Below are 21,086 nucleotides of genomic sequence, written 5' to 3'. Positions count from 1 at the left end.
AGGACAAATTGCACCCAGAGTACACTGATGGAGGAAGTGAGCTCTCTCGGCGTGAAGGGTCAATCCTACTTTTTTGTCTCTTCTCCTAGAAAACGGTGATCTGTTCGGGGCTCCCCGGAATTTTAAAAAGAAGTGCAGTCAAGAGACAGGGTGGGGCTCAAAGCTGTGCTTTGAGGGCTGGCCAAGGGACCTGGGGCTCTTAAGTCTGGAGAGAGGGAGGGTATGCCATCACAATCAAAGATCTGAAGAGCAGTTGGTGGTAGGGGGATTAGATGAGTTTAGAACCTCCTAAAAGGGCAGAACAACAATGGACACAGCAAGTTCCAAAGAGGCAAGGTGTGGTTCCAGGGCAGGAAGCACCCTTCAAACATGGGCTACGCTACCGATCCAGGGAGACTGCTGGCCCCAGAGGAGTACCTGATGGAGAGGAGAGCGAGTGTGTCAGGGACTGTTGCCATCTATTAGTGCTTTTCACATCTTAAAAAAATAGGAATTGTGGGGTTTGGGAGATAACTCTGAGAGCCAATAAGAAAGTACCTGCCTTGCAAAGTTGGGGACCTGGGATCTTTTCCCAGAGCCTCCATTTTAAAAAAAAAAAAAGTAACCAGGTGCTTTGGTGCAAGTTACAGACTAGTAAAAGATCTGGTCTCAATAGGGGTGTGTGTGTGTGTGTGTGTGTGTGTGTGTGTGTGTGTGTGTGTGTGTATAGCACCTGAGTAATGACACCTCAGACTGTCTTCTGACATACACATATATGTGCATTCACACACACCCAGTTATGCACACACATACACACAAAGTAATTGTGTCAAAGTCTCACAAGTCACAAACTGAGTGTATAAATGTGATGGGCACACAGATGGGCAACCATCCTGTGCTTATGAAGTCGGTCTTACTTATGACTCCTAGGTTATGGTTACCCAGACCTTAGCACCATAGCTTAGTTTCACCTGGTTTTAAACTTCAGGTAAACTGAAGTAGACCTGACAAGCATCCATGTAGCTTTTTTTCACTTACGCTTTCGGAATTCTTCAATGCTCACACGTACAGTTGTGGTTGGTTTATTCTTTCTTTTAACTAAGATTCTGTTGTGTGTTAACATACCAGTTTATCTGGGGACTATCATCAGGTTTGGGCCTAGTAAGATGATGTCGCCATAAACGTTTTGTCCATGTCCTCTGTGCATGTGTGCTCATGTTTCTACCGGGTAAACCAATAGCAATCGGATCATTAGACCACAGGAAATGCATGTTCATCTTGAGGAACACTACCAAGTTGTTTTATAAGTGGTTATAAAAGAAGTTTCTAAAAACAAGGTATCCAAAGGGGACACAGTGAAGAGTACTTCACATCACTAGTCACATGAAGACCTTAGAAAATACTGATCACTGGCAGTGATGGCTAGTCACACTACTAATAAGCCCAAACCCACAATAGGAAATGTATTTATAATGCCACCAAATACACTTACAAAGCTCCATGTGACAATACTTACCCTTATCATGAATTTTATACTCAGATATTTCCTATGTTACTTCTTTAGAAAATCAGTGCTGATGGTGACTCTGTTTTATCAACTAATGGGTCACAGATGGAAAAAATCCTGAAGTTACAGATGATGACTGGCCACTCAGATGCCCTTGGCTCACATGTCAGATCAGTTACAGATATCTTGGAAAAAGGAACCCCAAGCAGCCACACACTGTGCTGGACGCTGAGCATCTAACAATGAATGAGATTGACTCGGCCTTTCAGAGCTTCACGTACACATTGTCTGTAATTCATTTGCTTGTTTCTTACTGGGTCTCACTATGTAGTCCAGACTAGCCTTGAACTCATGATACCCCTGTCCTACCTCCTCCCCCATCATTTATAATCGTAATAAAGTGAAGTGAAGGTAAAGATATACATTGGCTACTGTCATAGTTTCAGCTTGCCACAAGCCGAGAGTCATCTGGGAAGAAGGAAACTTAACTAAAAAGTTGCCTTAATCAGAGTGGTCTGTAGCCGTCTCTGTGAGGCATTTTTAATTGTGAATTGATGTAGGAAGGCCCAATCCACTGTGGGCGGCGCCATCCCTCGGCCCATGGGCCTGGGCTTCATAAGAAAGCCAGCTGAGCAAGCCAGAGGGAGCTAACCAGGAAGTGATGCTTCTCCATTTTTTTTTTTTTTTTCAAGATCCTGCCTTGAGTTCCTGTCTTGGCTTCTCTCAACGATAGACTATAACCTGTAAAGTAAAATAAGCCTGTAAGCCTGTTCTTCCCAAGTTGCCTTTGGTCGTGGTGTTTATCACAGCAAAGCAAACTAGAGCAGCTGCTGTGGGAATGCATTAGAAAAGCACAACCCTAAAAGATGCTGAGAAGGAAAATTCGCACAATCGCTAACATTTATTAAGCTTTCAATGGGTGCTGATTCTCTGCGCCTGTGATTTCTCCTAATCCCCTTAACTTATGTGATAAAAAAAAAACTGTCATGTACATTTTTCAAGACAAAGAAATCAAACTTAAGAGACAATGATTCACTTGTCCAGTGTGACACATACAACTAAGGAAGAAATGAGAACTCGGGCGATCTAACTCCCTAACCTGAGCTGCTTTTTTGTTGTTGTTGTTGTTGTTGTTCAGTTTTGTTTTAATTGCTTTGTTTGAGTTGTGTCTTGTGGGTGACCTGGTTTTGAAATGGAGTACTTATGTTAGCTTCTTTTAAACTCACGGATAGGCTTAAAACTGTGATTCTATTCCCAGATTTCATTCCAGGAAATTCTGGAAATTGCCCTTCCCCAAAGGTGATTCACACAACCCTGCGCTCTCTTGTTTTGTGTTTTGAAATGGCTTCATGGAGGTTAGGTTGGCCTTGACTTTCTGATCCTTCTGCCTCCACCTCCAAAGGGCTGGGATTACAGTCAGGTGCCCCTCATGCCCAGCTCTTTATCTTGCTCAATCTACCCAAAAGGACCAAGGTGCTGGGCATTTAAGTTCTCAGTCAGACATGCTGACAGCTGCATGTCGTCATCGTAGCCCGCCTCCCTGCAGCCCCTTGTGAGCTTTCTTCCCTGCCGAGGTTTCTGACCTGGCTGTTGCCAGCCTCTTTGCTATGTCGCCTGTGGAGAATGCGGTTGGTTCTCCAATAGCAAATTTCCCGTGAATATGGTGAATATGCAGGCCTGCCAAAACACTGGTCTGCCTCCAGTCGCACTGATGTCCCTGCATAGTTCAGAGCTGTGGGAGGAATGGTTCGTGGAGAGTACGGAGATTTGATTGTGAGATTAAGTTTCCTCATGTGGTGAATCACAAGGTGGAATGGCAGTTGTTCTGAACATTTAGTGTCCTCTCACCTGGACTAGAAACTCACTATGACTTCTGTTTCAGGAATTGTGGGAACTCCTTCGTCACTTTTGTATTAGTTTCCTGTTACCAAAAACAGTGGCCTATGAGACAGAGAGTATGCAATGCCGGAGGTCAAAAGTCTAAAAATCAGCCTTTGAAACTCAACTCTAGGTATCATCGGGTTTGCATTCCTTCTGGAGCTCCGGGGGAGCACCCATGCCTTCCCTTTCCAGCCTTTGGAGACCCTCAGCATTCCTGGCTCAGAGCACTAATCCAGCAATGACATCGCCCTGGCTGCTGTTTCCACCATCCCATCTCCCTCTGCCATCCCCACGCCCCTGTGTCCTTCTTACAGGGACCCTTGTGACTACTTTGGTGCCAGACAAACAGCCCAAGATCATCTCTTCTCATAGTCATATCTTTCAAGTCCCTATGGCCCTGTAAAGTGGCATGTTCACAAGCTCTGGTGGTTAGGAATGCGGACCTCCTTGGGATGTCATTGTTCAGTCTGCCATACTGCTTAACTCTGGAAAAGTCATTACAAATTCTCTTCCTTTTTGGGGTGGAAATGTTCTTGTTTGTGGCATATGGGGATGCTGAGTAAGTCAGGCAAGTCATATGTGACTCTTCTACAAGTTGCTTTAACAAACAATTAAAAGGAAGACAAATCGACCCTATTTGAGAGCAGCCTTTTAGATGGAAGGCTAGAAGCCAGGCGGTGGTGGTGCACACCTTTAATCCCCACACTCAGGAGGCAGAGGCAGGCAGATCTCTATGAAACTGAGTCCAGCCTGGGCTACAAAGAGAGTTCCAGGACAGCCCAGGCTGTTGCACAGGGAAACCCTGTCTTAAAAACAACAACAAGATAGAAGGTTAGGAAAGAACGGCATTTAATAAAATGCAAGCATTACTTGTATCTGTCTTTCAAGGCTGTGAAAATCGAGAGAAGGAGAGTAACAGCTAAGAAAACCAATGGTCCAGTTTCAGGATTTGATTTTACTTCTTTACCATATAGTCATAAGTACAACTTCAAGTAAGGCCAGATTCTCAGCAATATAGGTGTATTGTACCCACCAGGTCTCACTGGTAGCTGTTTGCATTTGTTCCACCCTTGGCTAACTCACAGCCTGGTAGAATTCACGTGAAACACTAGAGAGTCCTGTTGAGAAATGGATAGTTGGAGCCAGAGATGGCATTTTGCCCCATTTTACAGATGTGGCTGCTGAGGAAGGTCATGTGATTTTTCTCCTGTCCAAAATTAGTATGCGTGGCAGTTAGACGATGCCAGTGTCTTGCTTGCCTGGTGTTTTGCATGAAGCGTTTTGTATCAGGAAAATGCTTGCTTTCCTAACTCTATTACTGAGATATCTTTAGACAGCGATTCCTGTTGAATATTCATCAGTGCTAGCAATTAATTTTCTGCATTTTGAGAAGGAAAAAAATCTCTGCCTTGGCAACTGTGCTCTACACTTGGCTGAGGGTTGGTGACTTTGTCTCAGTCTCTGATTTCACTCTTTATTCTCACAAACCAGATCAGTGTAGAGTACTCACTGCCCCCCCACCCTTCTTTCAGCTACTGAGGTTGGGTACAGAAGACAGGGAAGGTTGCTTTTTGCTCTGAAAATGAGAGATGGCTGCATTTCTTCACAGCATCCTCTCCATCCTGGTAGCTCACTTCACTGTGGCTGTGCTGACCAGTCAGTGGATGTCTTAAGACACCACCCACAAATCCGGCCGTCTTATAAATAACATTCTGAAGTGGGCTCAGGACATTTCACAAGTTGTCTCAGGCAAACATTCAAATAACATTTAAAGTTAGAATGAAAGTCCAAAATAAAAAAGAGATGTCATGATGGCCCAAGGTGGCTCCATCCAATCCTATTTTAAACCATTCAGACACACGAGGCTGTGTTTCTCCTCCATCTCACAGCATCTTCTGAGTTTTCTGGTCAGCAAGACAAATAGGATATGGTTGTTTTTTTTTTCTGAGCACTCATAGCCAAATTATTTTTGTTCATAGACTCTTTATGATGAACTTTACAATAATAAGCATACCTTGTATCTTTTCAGCACCATAGTCGACCATGACACCTTTTGGTTGCCTGTCTCAGTACCCACTCCCCTTCCACTTGTTACCCTCTGTGGCATATTCGTCATGTGGAATAGCATGTCATGTGGGATTACAACACATCCTTAATCATTTTCCACTCTCAGGCTCGCAGCTTTCCACCTTCAACTACTGTAAATACCCAGTAAGTATCTGGATGCTGAAAGCATCTTCTTCCATAGGATTTCTTTTCTTTTCTTTTCTTTCTTTCTTTCTTTCTTTCTTTCTTTCTTTCTTTCTTTCTTTCTTTCTTTCTTTCTCTCTCTCTCTCTCTCTCTCTCTCTCTCTCTCTCTCTCTCTTTCTTTCTTTTTTCTTTTTGACAATTGATGTTCAGAAGTAGAACAGCAAGATTAAACATTTCCAGGTTTTGAAAATACACTGGATGTCCCTGAGCTGTCACTGCATATAACAGAAGAATATATTGCAGTTTAAATGTCTTTTCAGGACCTGAATCCCCATGGGGGAGGGGAAGGGGACAGAGAAACAGAGAGACAGAGAGGCAGACACACACACATACACACTAAACTGGATACATCAGCACAAAGTGTCATATCTCCAGGTAGATCAATAGCAACATTCCTAACTTTGACCCTTCTTTGGGGGGAAATGCTTTATTGTAGTTATTAATCTCTAGCAGTATTGTGTACTAAGAGGGTAATAAACATAATTTATTGATATGAGAAAATAAAAGTAGATTTAGGCCACAGTAAAATTATGCATAGTATGTGTTAGGATGCCTATTGCAAGGAAAAAGAAGATGTTACATTGCTTGTGGACTTATGTGTATCACCTTTACATGCTGCTTTCGAACTAAGTCAATGTATGTTTTGTAGCAGAAAGAAATGTACATTTGTGTGCACTAAGTTATAACATGTAAAATTCAAACTGTTTGTTTCAAAAGAGTCCTCTGTGTGCTTTTTCCAGGTTATTGGTCTCACAGGCATGACATTGCCAGCAGCCCTAGGGAGCTGGTTATATACCGATTGCCACTGTATTCACCCTGTTCTAAAATTATTCTGTGTGGGCCTTAATATACCGGTTGTTCCCACCCACACACCTAGTCTTGCCTTTGCTAGGGTAACTGTTGATCCTTCTGTGGTTAGCTTCGTCATTGCCTCCTTTGGAAATTATTTTTAGAAGCAAGCTCTTGGTGTTTTCTATAGCCAGTTCTGCTTGTTCTGTTACACTTTGAATCTAGTTGGTTTATTCTGTATTTTCCGTGGAATGTGACTGGACAATGGACTAGTTGTTTGGGCCCAAGTCTTCAGTAGATCTTCAGTTAAGAATTCTCCAGCTAGCATTCTCTAGAAGGCTGATGTGTCTGTTGGGTATTGCCATATTACACATGGGCACAACAGGTTAGCAAAGCCTGGCACCATTGTGCATTGAAGGTGAATGCCGTTGTTTAAGAAGCATGTGCAGTTTTGCTATGAGATATACTTCTTTAGCGCTGGGTACCTGACAGTGAATGATGTGGACACTCGGGTACGGCCCCCAGGCACACTCTTACTTCAAGGTTCCCCCATCACAGTTCTTAACTTGAATTTTCTTGAGCATCCTGCAAACACTGGCATCCCTCGTGGCTCATCCTTAACCCATATTCTCTCTCCTTAAGAATCCCGAAAACCAAAAACCAAAAGAAAGGAAGAAGATCTCAACCGTGAGGATGTCTTCCCTGACACCCCTAAGCCCCTGACTGTTTACTTCAGCTCCTGGTTTTCCCTTATCACCCAGGCTGTCTGCTTTTATTCTCTCTGTGGAGCCTACACTCAGAACTGACTATTAAAATCATTTTCTCAGCACTGTTTTAGAACCTAAGTACCTTAACAGCCATAAGCCTTGGTAAATTTTGGAATCCCTTAGAAGTCTATAAGCTTTGTCTTAGTACTTTATCAAGCCGTATGGGGATAGCAGACGCTAGAATTAGTCTTTGTAATTTCAGACTAATCTATAATTTTCTCCTCCTCTTCCCACTTGCTTCCTCCCTATTCCCACTTTCCTGGACTTTTCCCGTGAAACAACATCCCTTATAACATTGTTTAAAAACACAAAACACCTTATTTTCTGTACATGGCTGTTTTGCCCACATGTGTGTCTGTGCACCATATGAATGCCTGGTGTTTGTGGAGGCCAGAAGAGGGCGTCAGATCCCCTGGAACTGGAGCTACAGACGGTTGTGAGGGTGTTGGGAATTGAATCTGAGTCCTCCGGAAGAACAGCAAGTATTCTTGGTTGCTGAGTCACCTCCCCAGCCCCTCTTTATTTACAACCTTTTATTTTAATATTATGAAAATAAAAGCGAGGTCAGGAGAGGAGGCTCAGAGGGTGGAGAAGGGCATTTGCTGCCCAGCCTGATGACCTAAGTTCTATTTTTAGAATCCATGGTGGCAGGAGGGATCCAGCTCCTGCAGGTTGTCTGCTGATCTCCACATGTGTGCCCCGGTACACACACACACACACACACACACACACACACACACACACACGCACGCACGCACGCACGCACGCACGCTCGCACACATGTATGGATGAATGTACACACACAGGTGCACACATGCATGCACTCATACAAATGTAAAATTAAAAGCAAAGTGGAGATCATCTGCTCAATATGATTTCTCATTTACAGAATTCACACAAGCAGAACTGAAGAACAATAAAAAGTAAAAATATAAAAAAAGAACTGATGTGTCTGTTGGGTATTGCCATATTATACATGGGCACAACAGGTTAGCAAAACCTGGCGCCATTGTGTATTGAAGGTGAATGCCATTGTTTAGGAAGCGTGTGCAGTTTTTGCTATGATATATACTTCTTTAGCACTGGGTACTAAAAGCGAGGTCAGGAGAGGAGGCTCAGAGGGTGGAGAAGGGCATTTGCTGCCCAGCCTGATGACCTAAACTTTTTTATATTTTACTTTTAATTGTTCTTCAGTTCTGCTTGAGCTGAAAAAAAAGTTTAATGTGGTCTATACATAGTGACATTTAAGAAATGATTTTTGCTTTTCTTTAACTAAAAACAATTCCATAAGGAGCATGTAGCTCTTTAAAAGCCATTGAAGATAGACAGAGAAATTAAACAATGAAATATATATGACTCAGAAAAGAAATAGAAAGGAAACAACATCATGAATCTTTTGACACCCAGTGTACCACTGTAGGTGGACTGAGCCAATGTCTCTGCATAGCCCAGGCCCTGGGAATGTTAGTCATGAATGAAAACGGAGGACCACAGAATGCACTGGCAGGACCCAAAGTAGATAACAAAAGACAGGTTCTGGAAGTGTGCAGAGACACCATGCATTGCCTGGTGATCTGGCCGAAGCCAAAGCAGGCAGTTTTCATGCATCTTTCCAAAGATGTACCGATGTCTCACCTGTCACCTTGTTGATTCAAGGAGGTCAGAGGGAACTTACTAGATAGTTGGATGTCTGATGACCTTATAAGGGCAAGTGAGGAGAATAATCACCTGAACTGCCTATACCTCCTACAATCTTAAATCATTTCTCTAAACTGTAACAGGTGGCAACATGAAAAAAAATAGTTTTCTTAAGGGAGAAAGGCTTAGTGACATAGACAGATGGGGGCGGGGAGTGTGTGTGTGTGTGTGTGTGTGTGTGTGTGTGTGTGAGAGAGAGAGAGAGAGAGAGAGAGAGAGAGAGAGAGAGAGAGAGAGAGAGAGAGAGGCAGAGAGGCAGACAGAGAGGCAGACAGACAGACAAAGAGAGACATGCAGCCATGCTGGTTGGAAATGATGCCTGTCGCTAGCTCACTATAGCTGTTGGTGAGCACTCCAGAGTCTGCTTCCCAAAGATGCATTTGGTCACGGGCACTTTCATGGATAGACTGTATGAAGTGAAGGGTGTAAATGCAACCTGTGCTAGGGAGAAGTGGATGTTTCTGAGTCAGTGCAAGTCAGTCCATGCCCAACGTGTTGGGGCGCTCTTAATAATGTGCTGTGTGTACTGAGGGGCTTTGCCAGTTCAGCATCCTCACTTGCAGAGATTATAATGATGGGTCCCGAGGTGAGAAAAGTGATGACCTCACTGAGTTTATTTCACAACAGTCCTGTGCTCTGCATCTGTGACTTCTAACCTATTTTCATTTGAATGTGCCTTTTTGTGATTTGTGTGCCAAATTGTGGGGTAGGAGTAGTTGTAACACTTGAAGCATAGAAGATGATATACTCGCTTCTCTCTTGACAAGTGAAAAGGGGCCTGAGATGTGGTCTCAGATGATGTTCACAAATGGCCTTTCCACTTTGATTAAGTCTGTTTGCATCATCTTCTGTGCCTTTTAGCCCATTCCCTTGGACTGTACAGGACAAGCCCTGTTGTTATCATCGAGGGGCTTGGGGAAGATACTCGAGACATTTGGTTAGAAACACTTTTCAGGGTAAGACTTGTATAAGACTTCTCAGCACCTCTCTTTCAGGATTTCATACAGCATGTTAGACCAGTATTACCACATGCAAGTGTGGGCTGTCTTTCACGGATAAATTATCCCAAGAAACAAATTTATTTTGAATCTCCCATTGTATCTTCTGGGCACAGCAGGTGTCACCTTGTCTTTCTCTTAGTTTCTCAGAATGCATATCCCTGGACTTAAGGCAGGCACAAAGGAAGCATTTATGCATGGATATAAATAGGGTATATATGGACAGAAAAAAGATCTGGAGGTATTGAAGAAATGGCTTAGTGGTTAAGAGCACTTGCTGTTCTCGCAAAGAACCCAAGTTTAGATTCTATTACCTGTATTGGGTAGCTCACAACCACTTGTAATTATAGATCCAGGGAATCTGATGCCCTCTTCTGGCCTCCATGGGCAATTACACTCATGTGTACAAACCCACACACAGATACACAGGTATACACATAATTGAAAATGGAATGTTTATATTAGATAATTTTTAAAGGCCCGGAGTTAAACCAATTCAGTTTTCAAGTTCATGCTCCAGTGTGATGTTGTATGAAGCATCTCATTTTCCAGGCTTCTTCCTCACTTGTAGAACCAGAGTATGGTTGTCTAGTTTACAGGATATGATTGAATAGTGCCTGGAAAGTATGAGACATTCATTCCATAAACTGGGAGGCAGCATTGGTGATAGGTGTGATGGTTCACCATAGTAATTATCATGGTCATTGAGCAGCATCGCAGTGTAAGAAAATGTATTGCTTTGGAAAGCTATGCACAGGCCGTTAAAAAACAAAAAAGCTGTTACCTGTAGATATCTGCATTGTCAAGGTGACATTATTTGTGAAATCCTGTCATTTATAAATCATCAGGGCCAGAACCTCACATATGTTAAAAAAACAAACCCAGGCCACTGCTGTGGGATATTCTGTGTGGCAAATGTGTTGCTCTGATTGGTTAGTAAATAAAACACTGATTGGCCAGTAGTCAGGCAGGAGGAAGTATAGGCAGGACAAGGAGGAGAAGAATGCTGGGAAATGGAAGGCTGAGTCAGAGACACTGCCAGCCGCCACCATGACAAGCCGCATGTGAAGATGCCGGTAAGCCACGAGCCACATGGCAAGGTATAGATTTATGGAAATGAGTTAATTTAAGATATAAGAACAGTTAGCAAGAAGCCTGCCATGGCCATACAGTTTGTAAGCAATATAAGTCTCTGTGTTTACTTGGTTGGGTCTGAGCGGCTGTGGGACTGGCAGGTGAGAGAAATTTGTCCTGACTGTGGGCCAGGCAGGAAAACTCTAGCTCAGGCCACAGATTATTTTTTCCTTCTAGGCATTTTGTATTTGGCAGATTAGGATGTAGATATAAATAAAAATATGAAAAATTGACCTTTAGAAAATTCCTTTCACTTGAACTAGACAGAATCTAGCAAGTTATATCAAAGGAGAATCTGTTTTTAGATTTTTTAAATTTTATCTTATGTTTATAAATGTTTTGCCTGCATGAATGGTGCCCATGGGGGTCAGATGGGGGCTTGAGACCCCATGGAAATGGAGTCATAGATAGTTGTGAGCCACTATGTAAGTTTTGGGAAATGAACCTGGTTCCTCTGGAAGAGCAACAACTGCTCTTAACTATTGAACTCTCTTTCTTGCCCCTCAAAGGAAGCTTAAGAACATGGAAAGTAGGCTGGAGAGATGGCTCAAAGATTAAGAGTATTGACTGCTCTTCCAGAGGACCTCAGTTCAATTCCCAGCAACCACATTGTGGTTCATAACAGTCTATAATGAGATCTGATGCTCTCTTCTGGCCTGCAGGCATACATGCAAACAGAACACTGTATACATAATTAAATGAAATAAATTGGGGGGAAAAAAAGAATGTGGAAAGCAGGACAGAATATATGTTTGGTTTGATGTCTAAATACTGTGGAGACCTTAGTAAGCAGCAAATGTCAGCAAATTTTCTGTCACACCATAAGCCTCTGTCTAAAAACCCACACGGAGCCTAACCCTGAGCCTCTGAACTGTAAGCCAACCCCAGTTAAATGTTTCCCTTTATAAGAGTTGTCGTGGCTGTGATGTTTCTTCACAGTAATAGGACAGTGACTAAGACACTTGTGTGTGTACTTTTTTAATTCCCTCACCCCCAACCTCCAACCTTTCCCTAAGCCATGTTTCTTAGTTTATGTTTATAGGCATTTTTACAGTAGTACAAATATTATGCTGATCCTTTCTTACTGACAGTATTACTAAATGATTTTTCAAAGTTTACAGTGGATATTAGCCACTATATTAAAAAAAAAATCCCTGGGATGAATCAACTTCAAAGCAAGAAAGGTTTAATATGACTTACGGTTTCAGGAATGCTTTATACCTTTAACTGTGTTCTTTCTCCAGACAACTATAAAAGTTTCAGATCTTTCTGAGTTGTTTTTTTGGTCCCCAGGTCACGTTGTAAACCTTGGTAAAAGCAGCCAGCAATATCCAGGCCACAGCATGAATGCTGCATTGCCTTGAAATTTACCCACCAAGTAAACGGAGCCTTTAAACTCAGCCTCCCACAGAGTCTCAGGGCGTTGATGAAATGCAGGCATGATATTTGACAGAGGTGGCATGGATGGTCTCTCACCCCAAGAGTTTGTACTTCCTCCCCGAACCCCACCGGCACTACCCTTACTGACTACACTCCCATCGCGATTCTGATCTGAGCTCTCATGGGAATTGCTCCGAGACTTCTTAGTCACATCACCAGACGTTGCCACACCACTGACCCCCCTTAGTCACTTTGCATTGTGGTAACAGCATATCTGAGCTAAACAGCCTTTTTAAAGGGAAGGGTTCTTTTGGCTCCAGCCTCAGCAATTTCAATCTGCGGTTCTCTGGGGCTTTGGGCCTGTGGCGACAGCAGTTGTATGTGGCAGAGAAAAGTTGCCCGCTGTGTGGTGTCTATGAAGCAGAGAGAGAGAGGAAAGGGAGGACTTACCGTCCCCATCAACAGCACGCGTGATAGCTGCTCCCGTCCACCAGGCCCCACCTCCCAGAGAGTCCGCCACCTCCCAATAGTGCCACATGCTGGCGACCAAGACTAATTTAGCACATTGACCTTCGGGCCTTTGAGATCCAAACCCTAGCAATGCTTGAAGTGGTCAGGTAAAGATGTCCTGTGTGAGGAGAGGCATGAAGTGCTTTCTGCCTTTGGTTTCTGTTAATGTTCCCGTCTGAGAGAGTTTGGGAAAAGGAAAGGTAACGTGGATGGGGAATGAACCCTAGAGAACCCTTTGTAACTGGACTGGGGAGAAAACACCGTTCAATTTCCTGTTTTTAGACCTTTCTCATGTTGCCTTGTGTACTTACAGCTGTCCTTTAAGACCTAACCTCCATCAACGTCCTCTGCTTTCTATTGGGTTCCCAGACCCCCACCTCTGTGAAGACTATATGACTGCCTCATCTATGGTCTGAAATTCCTTTAAATACATTATTCTCGAAGTTACCTCTTTGAACCATGTGCCTTCTTCTCAGACTCTACTATGAGAGGACAAGAGCCATGATTTTCTTTTTATTTTTAGTGCCTTGCGTGAAAAGAGCTTCTCCACAAATGTTTATGAATCTGGGGTCTCTACAAACAGGGCTGGGGAGAAGGTTCCATTGGTAGAGTGTTTGCTGGGCGACCCTGAGGACCTTAGGCCAGTCTCCAACCCTCATGTAAAAGCCGGGTGTGGAGGCATGCCATGTACCTGCAATTCCAGCTGGACGGGCAGAGACAGGAGGATTCCTGGGACTTCCTAGCCAGCCAGTGTCGCTAAACAAGCCAGCAAGCTCCAGTTTCAGTGAGCGACCCTGCTCTCTAGCCGCCCCCTCCCCCCAAAAAGATGGAAAGAAATAGAGGAAACATCTGATGTAGAACTCTGCCCCCCCCATACATACACACATGTACATAAGCCATTCACACCCGAACATACACATCAATGCACACACAGATTCCTGTAAGGAATAGCAATCACGATCAAGTCCCAGGTTTCTACTGTACATACTGCTCAAACATACTACTCTTCTGCTTCTGAAATTTGTTTATAATAACAAACTGGAAAAAAAAATAGAAAGCCTAGCCTTGGCCTTCAGTTTGGAGATGCTAAGCAAGGTGGTGGTAAATGGTAGGGTGGGGCCCAGGAAGGTCCTCAGAACTCTCTCCAAGCCTGTGGTGTTGCTGGAGGGCTTCTCTCCAGGTTCCCCAAGCCCCACAGTCCCACAATCCATGTATAAAATAATCACTCAGATGCTTATATCACTTATAAACTGTATGGCCGTGGCAGGCTTCTTGCTAACTGTTCTTTTATCTTAAATTAACCCATTTTTATAAATCTATACCTTGCCACGTGGCTGGTGGCTTACCGGCGTCTTTACATGCTGCTTGTCCTGGCGGTGGCTACAGTGTCTCTCCCTCCTTCTTCCTGTTTCCCCAATTCTCCTCTCTCTTTGTCCCGCCTATACTTCCTGCCTGATCACTGGCCATCAGTGTTTTATTTATATAGAGTAATATCCACAGCACTGTGGTCTGGGGAAAGAGCTTGAGAATAACCACATTTGGGAGGGTTTTCCCCTCATATGGGAAGAGAACACAACCCTAGGTTTATTATTCTAGCAGGTAAGACTGAAGAAAAGAAAATGGTAGCGCCTGGCCTGCCATCAACCACCTCCAAGTGGTCTGGGACACAGTCTTGGTTCTAAGATCTAATTATCTCATGTATTAAGGGACTAATTATTGAAGCTGATGGGCAACTGATTCCTGACTCCTCTCCCTCTAAAAATTCAGTTGATGGGATTAGAAGACGATGGTACCAAGAGCGCAGTTTGCAAAATAGGGTCTATCGGCCTTGTAGGAAATACCGCCCAGCAGGTTCTGCCATGGTGTTGCTCATTGCCATGGAGGAAGGAGCCTAGGCCTTGCTCCCTGGTATCCTGAGAAACTAGGCTAGTGGGCCAGTGCAGTGCTGGATCTTCAAAGGAGCTGTGTTCAAGCAGAGCATGCTTGAGTGTCCTGGATATTCCTTGGAGTAAATGAAACTACCATTCCCAGAAATGACTGGAAAGAGCCATCAGTCAGTCTAACAGCATTAGAGTGACAGGGGGTGGCAGATGGTTTCCAGAGAGTAGCAGTTACGTTCTGATAATTCCCAACCTAATCGCCTTGGAAAACTACAGGAAAAGCCAGCGATACATGATGTGAAGTATCAATGCGTTGCTTGAATTTAACATCATACCCGTTACTTATCAGCTGACCAAGACATTACGGGTGAGATGGCATGCCGAAATCAAGCAAGTGGACAGCCTGTGAGCAGGCTGTGCCTGGAGAGCCTTGCTTTTTTCAGTTAAACAGAACATTGTCTTGGCAAGGTCACTAGCACACGTGATTTTCGTGGAATCATTTTGTTACTGACAGAATAATCATGTCAGGGAGAAAGAGAAAGGTGACGGCTAGTCCTCGTTTATGCAGGAAATTTCTTTTTAAAAGACAAAGCCTCTCGGGGGAATGATTACATACAGATATCTGTGTGGGAGAGCTATGCGTGGCCTGGGGAACAGCATGCTAGCTGAACCGGAGTCACTCGTGACTTCTTTTGTTTTGTCTTTAAATCTAAATACAGTTCAATTTGAGAAACTAGGACCAGGGATACACATATTTATTTTCGGTCTTGGCTAAAACTGAAGAATATACCTGTGTATCTCATCCTTTGGTGTGTGTGTGTGTGTGTGTGTGTGTGTGTGTGTGTGTGTGTGTGTGTGTGTGTACAGGCTTGGCGTCTGTGTCTACTCTCCCTCAATCTGCTTTGCACTCAGGTTTATCCGACGTCAAAAATGGCAATCCTCTGGACACATACTCAGTGTTTCTGCCCTGCGGGCTCCTTCCTTCCCTTGGGAAGCATCACGTTCCTTCCCAACCTTTTCCAGCAGTGGTGAGTGCCTACTGTCTGGCATTAAGAGAGAGAACTTGAGCTGTTAATAGAGCTAAAGTGATTTTTAAAAACTCTCCTGAGAGATTACAAGTATGCCTTTTAACTCAGTCCTGTCTAAACTGACCTTTCTATCCTTTTGGTTATCGATCCACACAGGCAGACAGCAAGCGCACGTGTGGGTGGGGGAAGGGGAGGCCTGATACACCGCTTTGTTCCAACCTGCCTCTGCTCTGTAAACTGGACTCTGCTGAGCAAGAAGGATTGAGCAAGACCATGTCTGGAAAGAACCTTAGATCCCTGAAGAGCATGCAGATGAGTTTTGTTGTTAAATTTTGTCCTAGTCAGTGTTCTATCACTGTGACAAAATGCTAGACCAACAACTTGAAAATGGAAAGACTGATTTGGGTTCATTGATCGGAGGTTTTGCCCATGGTCACTGGCTCCACCGTGGCCCTCCAGTGAAGCAGAACATCTCAGAATGAGGGTGTCAGAGAGGAAAACTGCCTCCCTCTTGGTGGCCAGGAATCAGGAAAGAGTGAAGGAGGGATGGGAACAAGATATATGCTGAGTGACCTACTTCTTTAACCAAAGTCACACCTCCTAGAGTGTCTGTCACCTTCTGGTCCCACCACCCACTGGAGCCTTTGGCGGGGATGGGGTGAGGGTGGGGGGGCATTCCAGATTTAAACTCTGACAATAGAATCTGTAATTAATATAAGGAAATAGAGTCTCATATTCTGCTTGTGTGAATATCTGAGGCAATAAAAGCTTGGAGAGGTAAACGTGATACACAAGCAAGCTAGCAGCTTCCCACACAAGTTAATGGATTGTGTGTCGGAGCTGAGAGATTTTTCCTGTGTCTTAAAGTAGAAGCGAAACTCTGTCTGCACTTTGTACCAGGGCACCAGCCTCAGGAACATGTGAGGGGCCAGGTAGGGAGGAGCAGGACTGTGGCAAGCTGGAAAAGACTTGTCTGTCCTATTTAAAGGGGGGCATTTATCCCTGTGTGAAGAGACAGACCCTCTTATTTTTCAAGGGACTGTAGAAGTGGGTCACCCGGGTGCGGATGGAATAAAACAATGTTGGATGGGTAGATTTAGCCCGAGGGCTGACTGTGCTTCTGAAGGCAGATGGGCAGCCACCTTTGTGGACAGAGCACGCATGCTCGGAGAGCAGCACAGATAACTATAAATTTTCCCTTACACGTATTTCAAGCCATTATTCTGCTGAGTAGTTTTGACATCTACTCCCTCACTTCGACAGGAGGGAGTCTATAAGTGGTACCTGCACTCTCTTTTCCATGATGTGACTCACTCACAGGGAGACTTTTCAGTAAGGATCAAGGAAAGGCAGAGGGCCAGGGAGACGGAAGCTGGAGATCTACTTTTGGTTAATAACGAATTACCCGTTGTGTGCATTCCAAATGTGTCATGTCCAATACTTTCATGTCCATCTGGTTAACAGAGTGAAGATTTCTATGACTCCATCCCTGAGGCAAACATCAATTTCCAAATAAATGCCAGATTCCCCTCTCCCTCCCTGTGACTGTTGTCTGGCTTTTGAAAGGAGAAGCCCTGTAAAACATTGTCTGCAGAGTTCTTTTTGGTCACCACTGTCCGGGGAGACCCAATAGCTTAAAGGGTAAATAAGTTCCACAACAAAGCATCTCTCTGCAGAGTAATTACAGAAAGCTCTGTCCCCGCCTTACTTGTGTGCCCACCCAGTCCGTCAAAATAGTAGCCAGCAGTCAATTAAGACCATTAGCCACTCCGGTCATCTTTCTGATTCATAAAACCACAGTAGCTAAATGCCTTTGAGTGTCCCGAAAGGCTTTTTCCAGTCCGTGCCCCCTACACAGCCCCCTCCTGTGGCAGGAATCTTAAAAGTTCTTATTAATAAAATCAAACCCGAGGCCAGTTATTGGGGTGAATACTGGAAGGTCAGAGAGACAGAACAAGCCACAGCTATCTCACCTCACCAGTTCCTCAGCTGGTCCTGTTTGCTCAGGCTGGAAGCCTCTGAGTCCTCATTCAGAATGAATCCCAGCTGAACTGTGCTGCTTCAAAGCCTGAAAGCTTAACCAGCCAAATGCTTAACCAACCACATGCTTAACCAGCTAAGAGCTTAACCAGCCAAATGCTTCTAGTTTCTGGTCCTCACGCCTTACATACCTTTCTGCTTTCTACCATCACTCCCTAGGATTAAAGGCTCGCTTCCTGGGATTAAAGGTGTGAGTCACCATGCCTGGCTGTTTCCAATGTGGCCTTGAACTCACAGAGATCCCAGATGGATTTCTGCCTCTGGAATGCTAGGATTAAAGGCGTGTGCTATCACTGCCTAACTAATGGCTGTTCTGTTCTCTGACCCCAGATAAGTTTATTAAGGTACACAATATTTTGGGGAACACAATACCACCACACCCTCCCCTCCCTCCCCTCACTCTACTCAGCACACTGGCCTCCTTGCTGTTCTGCATTCTAGTTGCTCCCTCGTGGGGCCTTTGCATTTGATGCTATCAGTGTAGAGGAGTCTTTTCTCACATACCCCCATAGCTACTCATCGTTCCGTGGAGCAGTCTTGTCCACTAAAAACTGCAGTCCCCTGCCTCTGCTTACCTCTGTTCCTTCCCTACATTCACTTTCTCTGTCCCCTCACTGTCGGGTCCAAAGGAAACTCTACTCCCCCAAATTCCAGGGCTCATTCGGTTCCCCTCTACCAAAGGAGCTCTTATCTACCATTCGGTTCCCCTCTACCAAAGGAGTTCTTATCACTGTCAGAAGGACAAATGGCTATCTGGGGTGCCTATTAACATACCAAAGCACATGCTGGCCTCCAGGCTCCCTCAGTACCTGTGACTCTTCTCAGCTCTTCTCAGCTCACCCTCTACCCTAAACTTCTTCAGCTCATCAGTTTCTCATTCCATAATAACCTATGATTTTAGCTATGTGCTCTCTCGGCCCCCTCTCTCTCGGCCCCCTCTCTCTCAGCCCCCTCTGTCTTGGTCCCCTCTCTCTCAGCCCCCTCTCTCTCAGCCCCTTCTCTCTCGGCCCCCTCTCTCTCGGCCCCCTCTCTCTTGGTCCCCTCTCTCTTGGCCCCCTCTCTCTTGGTCCCCTCTCTCTTGGTCCCCTCTCTCTTAGTCCCCTCTCTCTTTGTCTTCCTCTCTCTCTCTCTCCTCCTCCCCAGTCTGCTGGCCATGTTTTAGCCTATCATTTTCTTTCTCTCTCTCTCTGTCCTGGACGCCTCCTCTGGCTGTATTCTCCCTCATATCAACAATAAAAACCCTCCCCTCAGCCGTACCTCAGAATGATCATGCCCTCAGTCTAGCCACTGGTCCTTTTATAGAACTTGTGCCCACACTCTATAGATTTGAGTTGTTTTCTCTCACTGTACATCCCATGACTACAGAGATATTTTTGCCTGTTTTGCTCACTGCTGTATTAGGGAAGCTTCAAACAGTGCCTAGGCTCTTCTCATGCTAGATGAGAGCTCTGTTCCCAGGCTACATCCCTGGCCCTTTGGATCATCATCATCATCACTGGTTGTTATTATTATTATTATTATTATTATTACTGGTACAACTTTTTGTTTAAAACATTGCTGCTAGGACCATGCATTTGGTCCATTGGTCTAGCATGGGTGAGGCCCACCTAGGTTCCTTTCGGGGGTCGGGGACACTGACATACAAAAATGTGTACTCACTCAGCAGGCAGGAGGCCCTGGGCTCAATCTCTAGTGCTCCCTAAAGTACCCCAAATCAAAAACTCAAACAAAACACAGCACCTAACGACATGTAGGTGTTTGGCAAGTACTTATTGACTGATCTCTGTGATCTTCGCCCTCTCTGTGTAAAGGATGGCAGTGCTTGTCTGTGCTTTGCAGATAAAGCCTTGGCTCCTGGATCATGCCATTACCAACATTTCCATGAATGGATTTAACTTTTCAAAAATTTGTGTGTCAATTTTCTTTTCTTTATTTGAAGTAGGAAGCTACATAGCCCAGGTTTAGCCTTGAACTTACTATGCAGTTGGAGATAGCCTTGTACTTTTAATCCTCCTGCTGCTACCTTCTAAGTGTGTGGTTACAGGCAGGAGCCACCACAATTTGCTCAGGGGTGCTGGGAGCAATCCAGGATTTCATACATGCTAGCCAAGCACTTTACCAGCTCAGCTATATTCCCAGCCCCCATGGGTGTTGATTCTGCTCTCTTTAAAGTTTTTCACTTCCTTCTCTACTGTCTTCCCCACCCCCGACATCTCCTTACTTGAGATATAGAAGCCTCCTGTATGCCCTGCTTAGTTTTCATTATCAACTTGACACATCTAAGAGTCACCTCGGAAGAGCAAGTCTCAGATCAGATGGGCCTGTGGCTGTGACTGTTGGGAATTGCCCTGATTGTTGATCGATGTGGAACCGTTCAGCCCACTGTGGGTGGTTCCACCCCTAGGCAGGTGGTTTTGAGTTATAAAATAAGGCTGGCTGAACACAAGCCAGAGCAAAAGGGGCCAGCAAACAGCCTTCCTCTATGATTTCTGCTCCAAGTTCCTGGCTTGAGCTCCTTCCTGAATTCCCTTGGGGATGGACTGTTAACTGGGAGTGTAAGCTGAAATAAACCCTTTCCTTCCCAAATTATTTTTGGTCACGTTATCTATCACAGCATCAGAGGAGTGAATTAGAACACCATTCTCTCTTTTTCTCACTCCACATGCCCTCACTCAGCACCCAAACACTCTATTTAAAATCTAAGTATTCTATCCTTTGTTACTATTCATTCTCTAAGAAGGTTCAGCTTGGTCTAGTTGGCTCCATATATTCCTCTAACACATCAGGGACCTTCTTGACTTCGGACCCTTGCTGTTGCCTCCTGATAGAATATTCTTTTGTTTCCACTCTTCATCTGGTTGATAGCCTCCTTGCGTGGCTCTAACGGTCCCTTTCACTATGCCTTTATACTAGTTACATTCTCTACGCTTTTGCCAGCATTGACCACAAGAGCAGTTAATACATGTCAGAGTTCAGTGGGTACCAGTGAAGAAATGGGTGAGAACACACAGATGTACCTCAGGAAAGGAGCCCTGGGATGTGTAACTCATGAATTAATGTATGTTTATTTTCCCCCACAGACGTTATTTTGGAGAAGATGATGGGGAGATGGTACCCAGAACAAGTGCAGCAGGTAAGGATGCCATGGGCCGTGCCGTTTCATGTCACTGTTTCTCATCATTCCCCCAAATCTAGTCCCTTGATTCAGGGCCCCTCTGGCTCCTAATGGGAGTCTCCTCAAAGT

The 21,086-nt window shown here is 44.5% G+C and overlaps 1 protein-coding gene across 2 annotated transcripts in view; it reads left to right on the top strand.

Moving 5' to 3' along the window:
• Positions 1-21,086, top strand: part of Pde4dip (phosphodiesterase 4D interacting protein) — a 199,746-nt gene that overhangs the window by 23,590 nt on the left and 155,070 nt on the right. For both annotated transcript variants that reach the window (XM_076574651.1, XM_076574649.1), the window contains exon 2: positions 20,923-20,975. In XM_076574651.1, the coding sequence (XP_076430766.1) occupies positions 20,923-20,975 (53 nt within the window). The remainder of the gene's footprint in view (positions 1-20,922; positions 20,976-21,086) is intronic.

Source organism: Peromyscus maniculatus, chromosome 6 (genome assembly GCF_049852395.1).
Source record: "Peromyscus maniculatus bairdii isolate BWxNUB_F1_BW_parent chromosome 6, HU_Pman_BW_mat_3.1, whole genome shotgun sequence".
Lineage (NCBI taxonomy): Eukaryota > Metazoa > Chordata > Mammalia > Rodentia > Cricetidae > Peromyscus > Peromyscus maniculatus.
The sequence above is the reverse complement of the archived record's forward strand: the minus strand, read 5'-3'. Positions and strand labels throughout refer to the sequence as shown.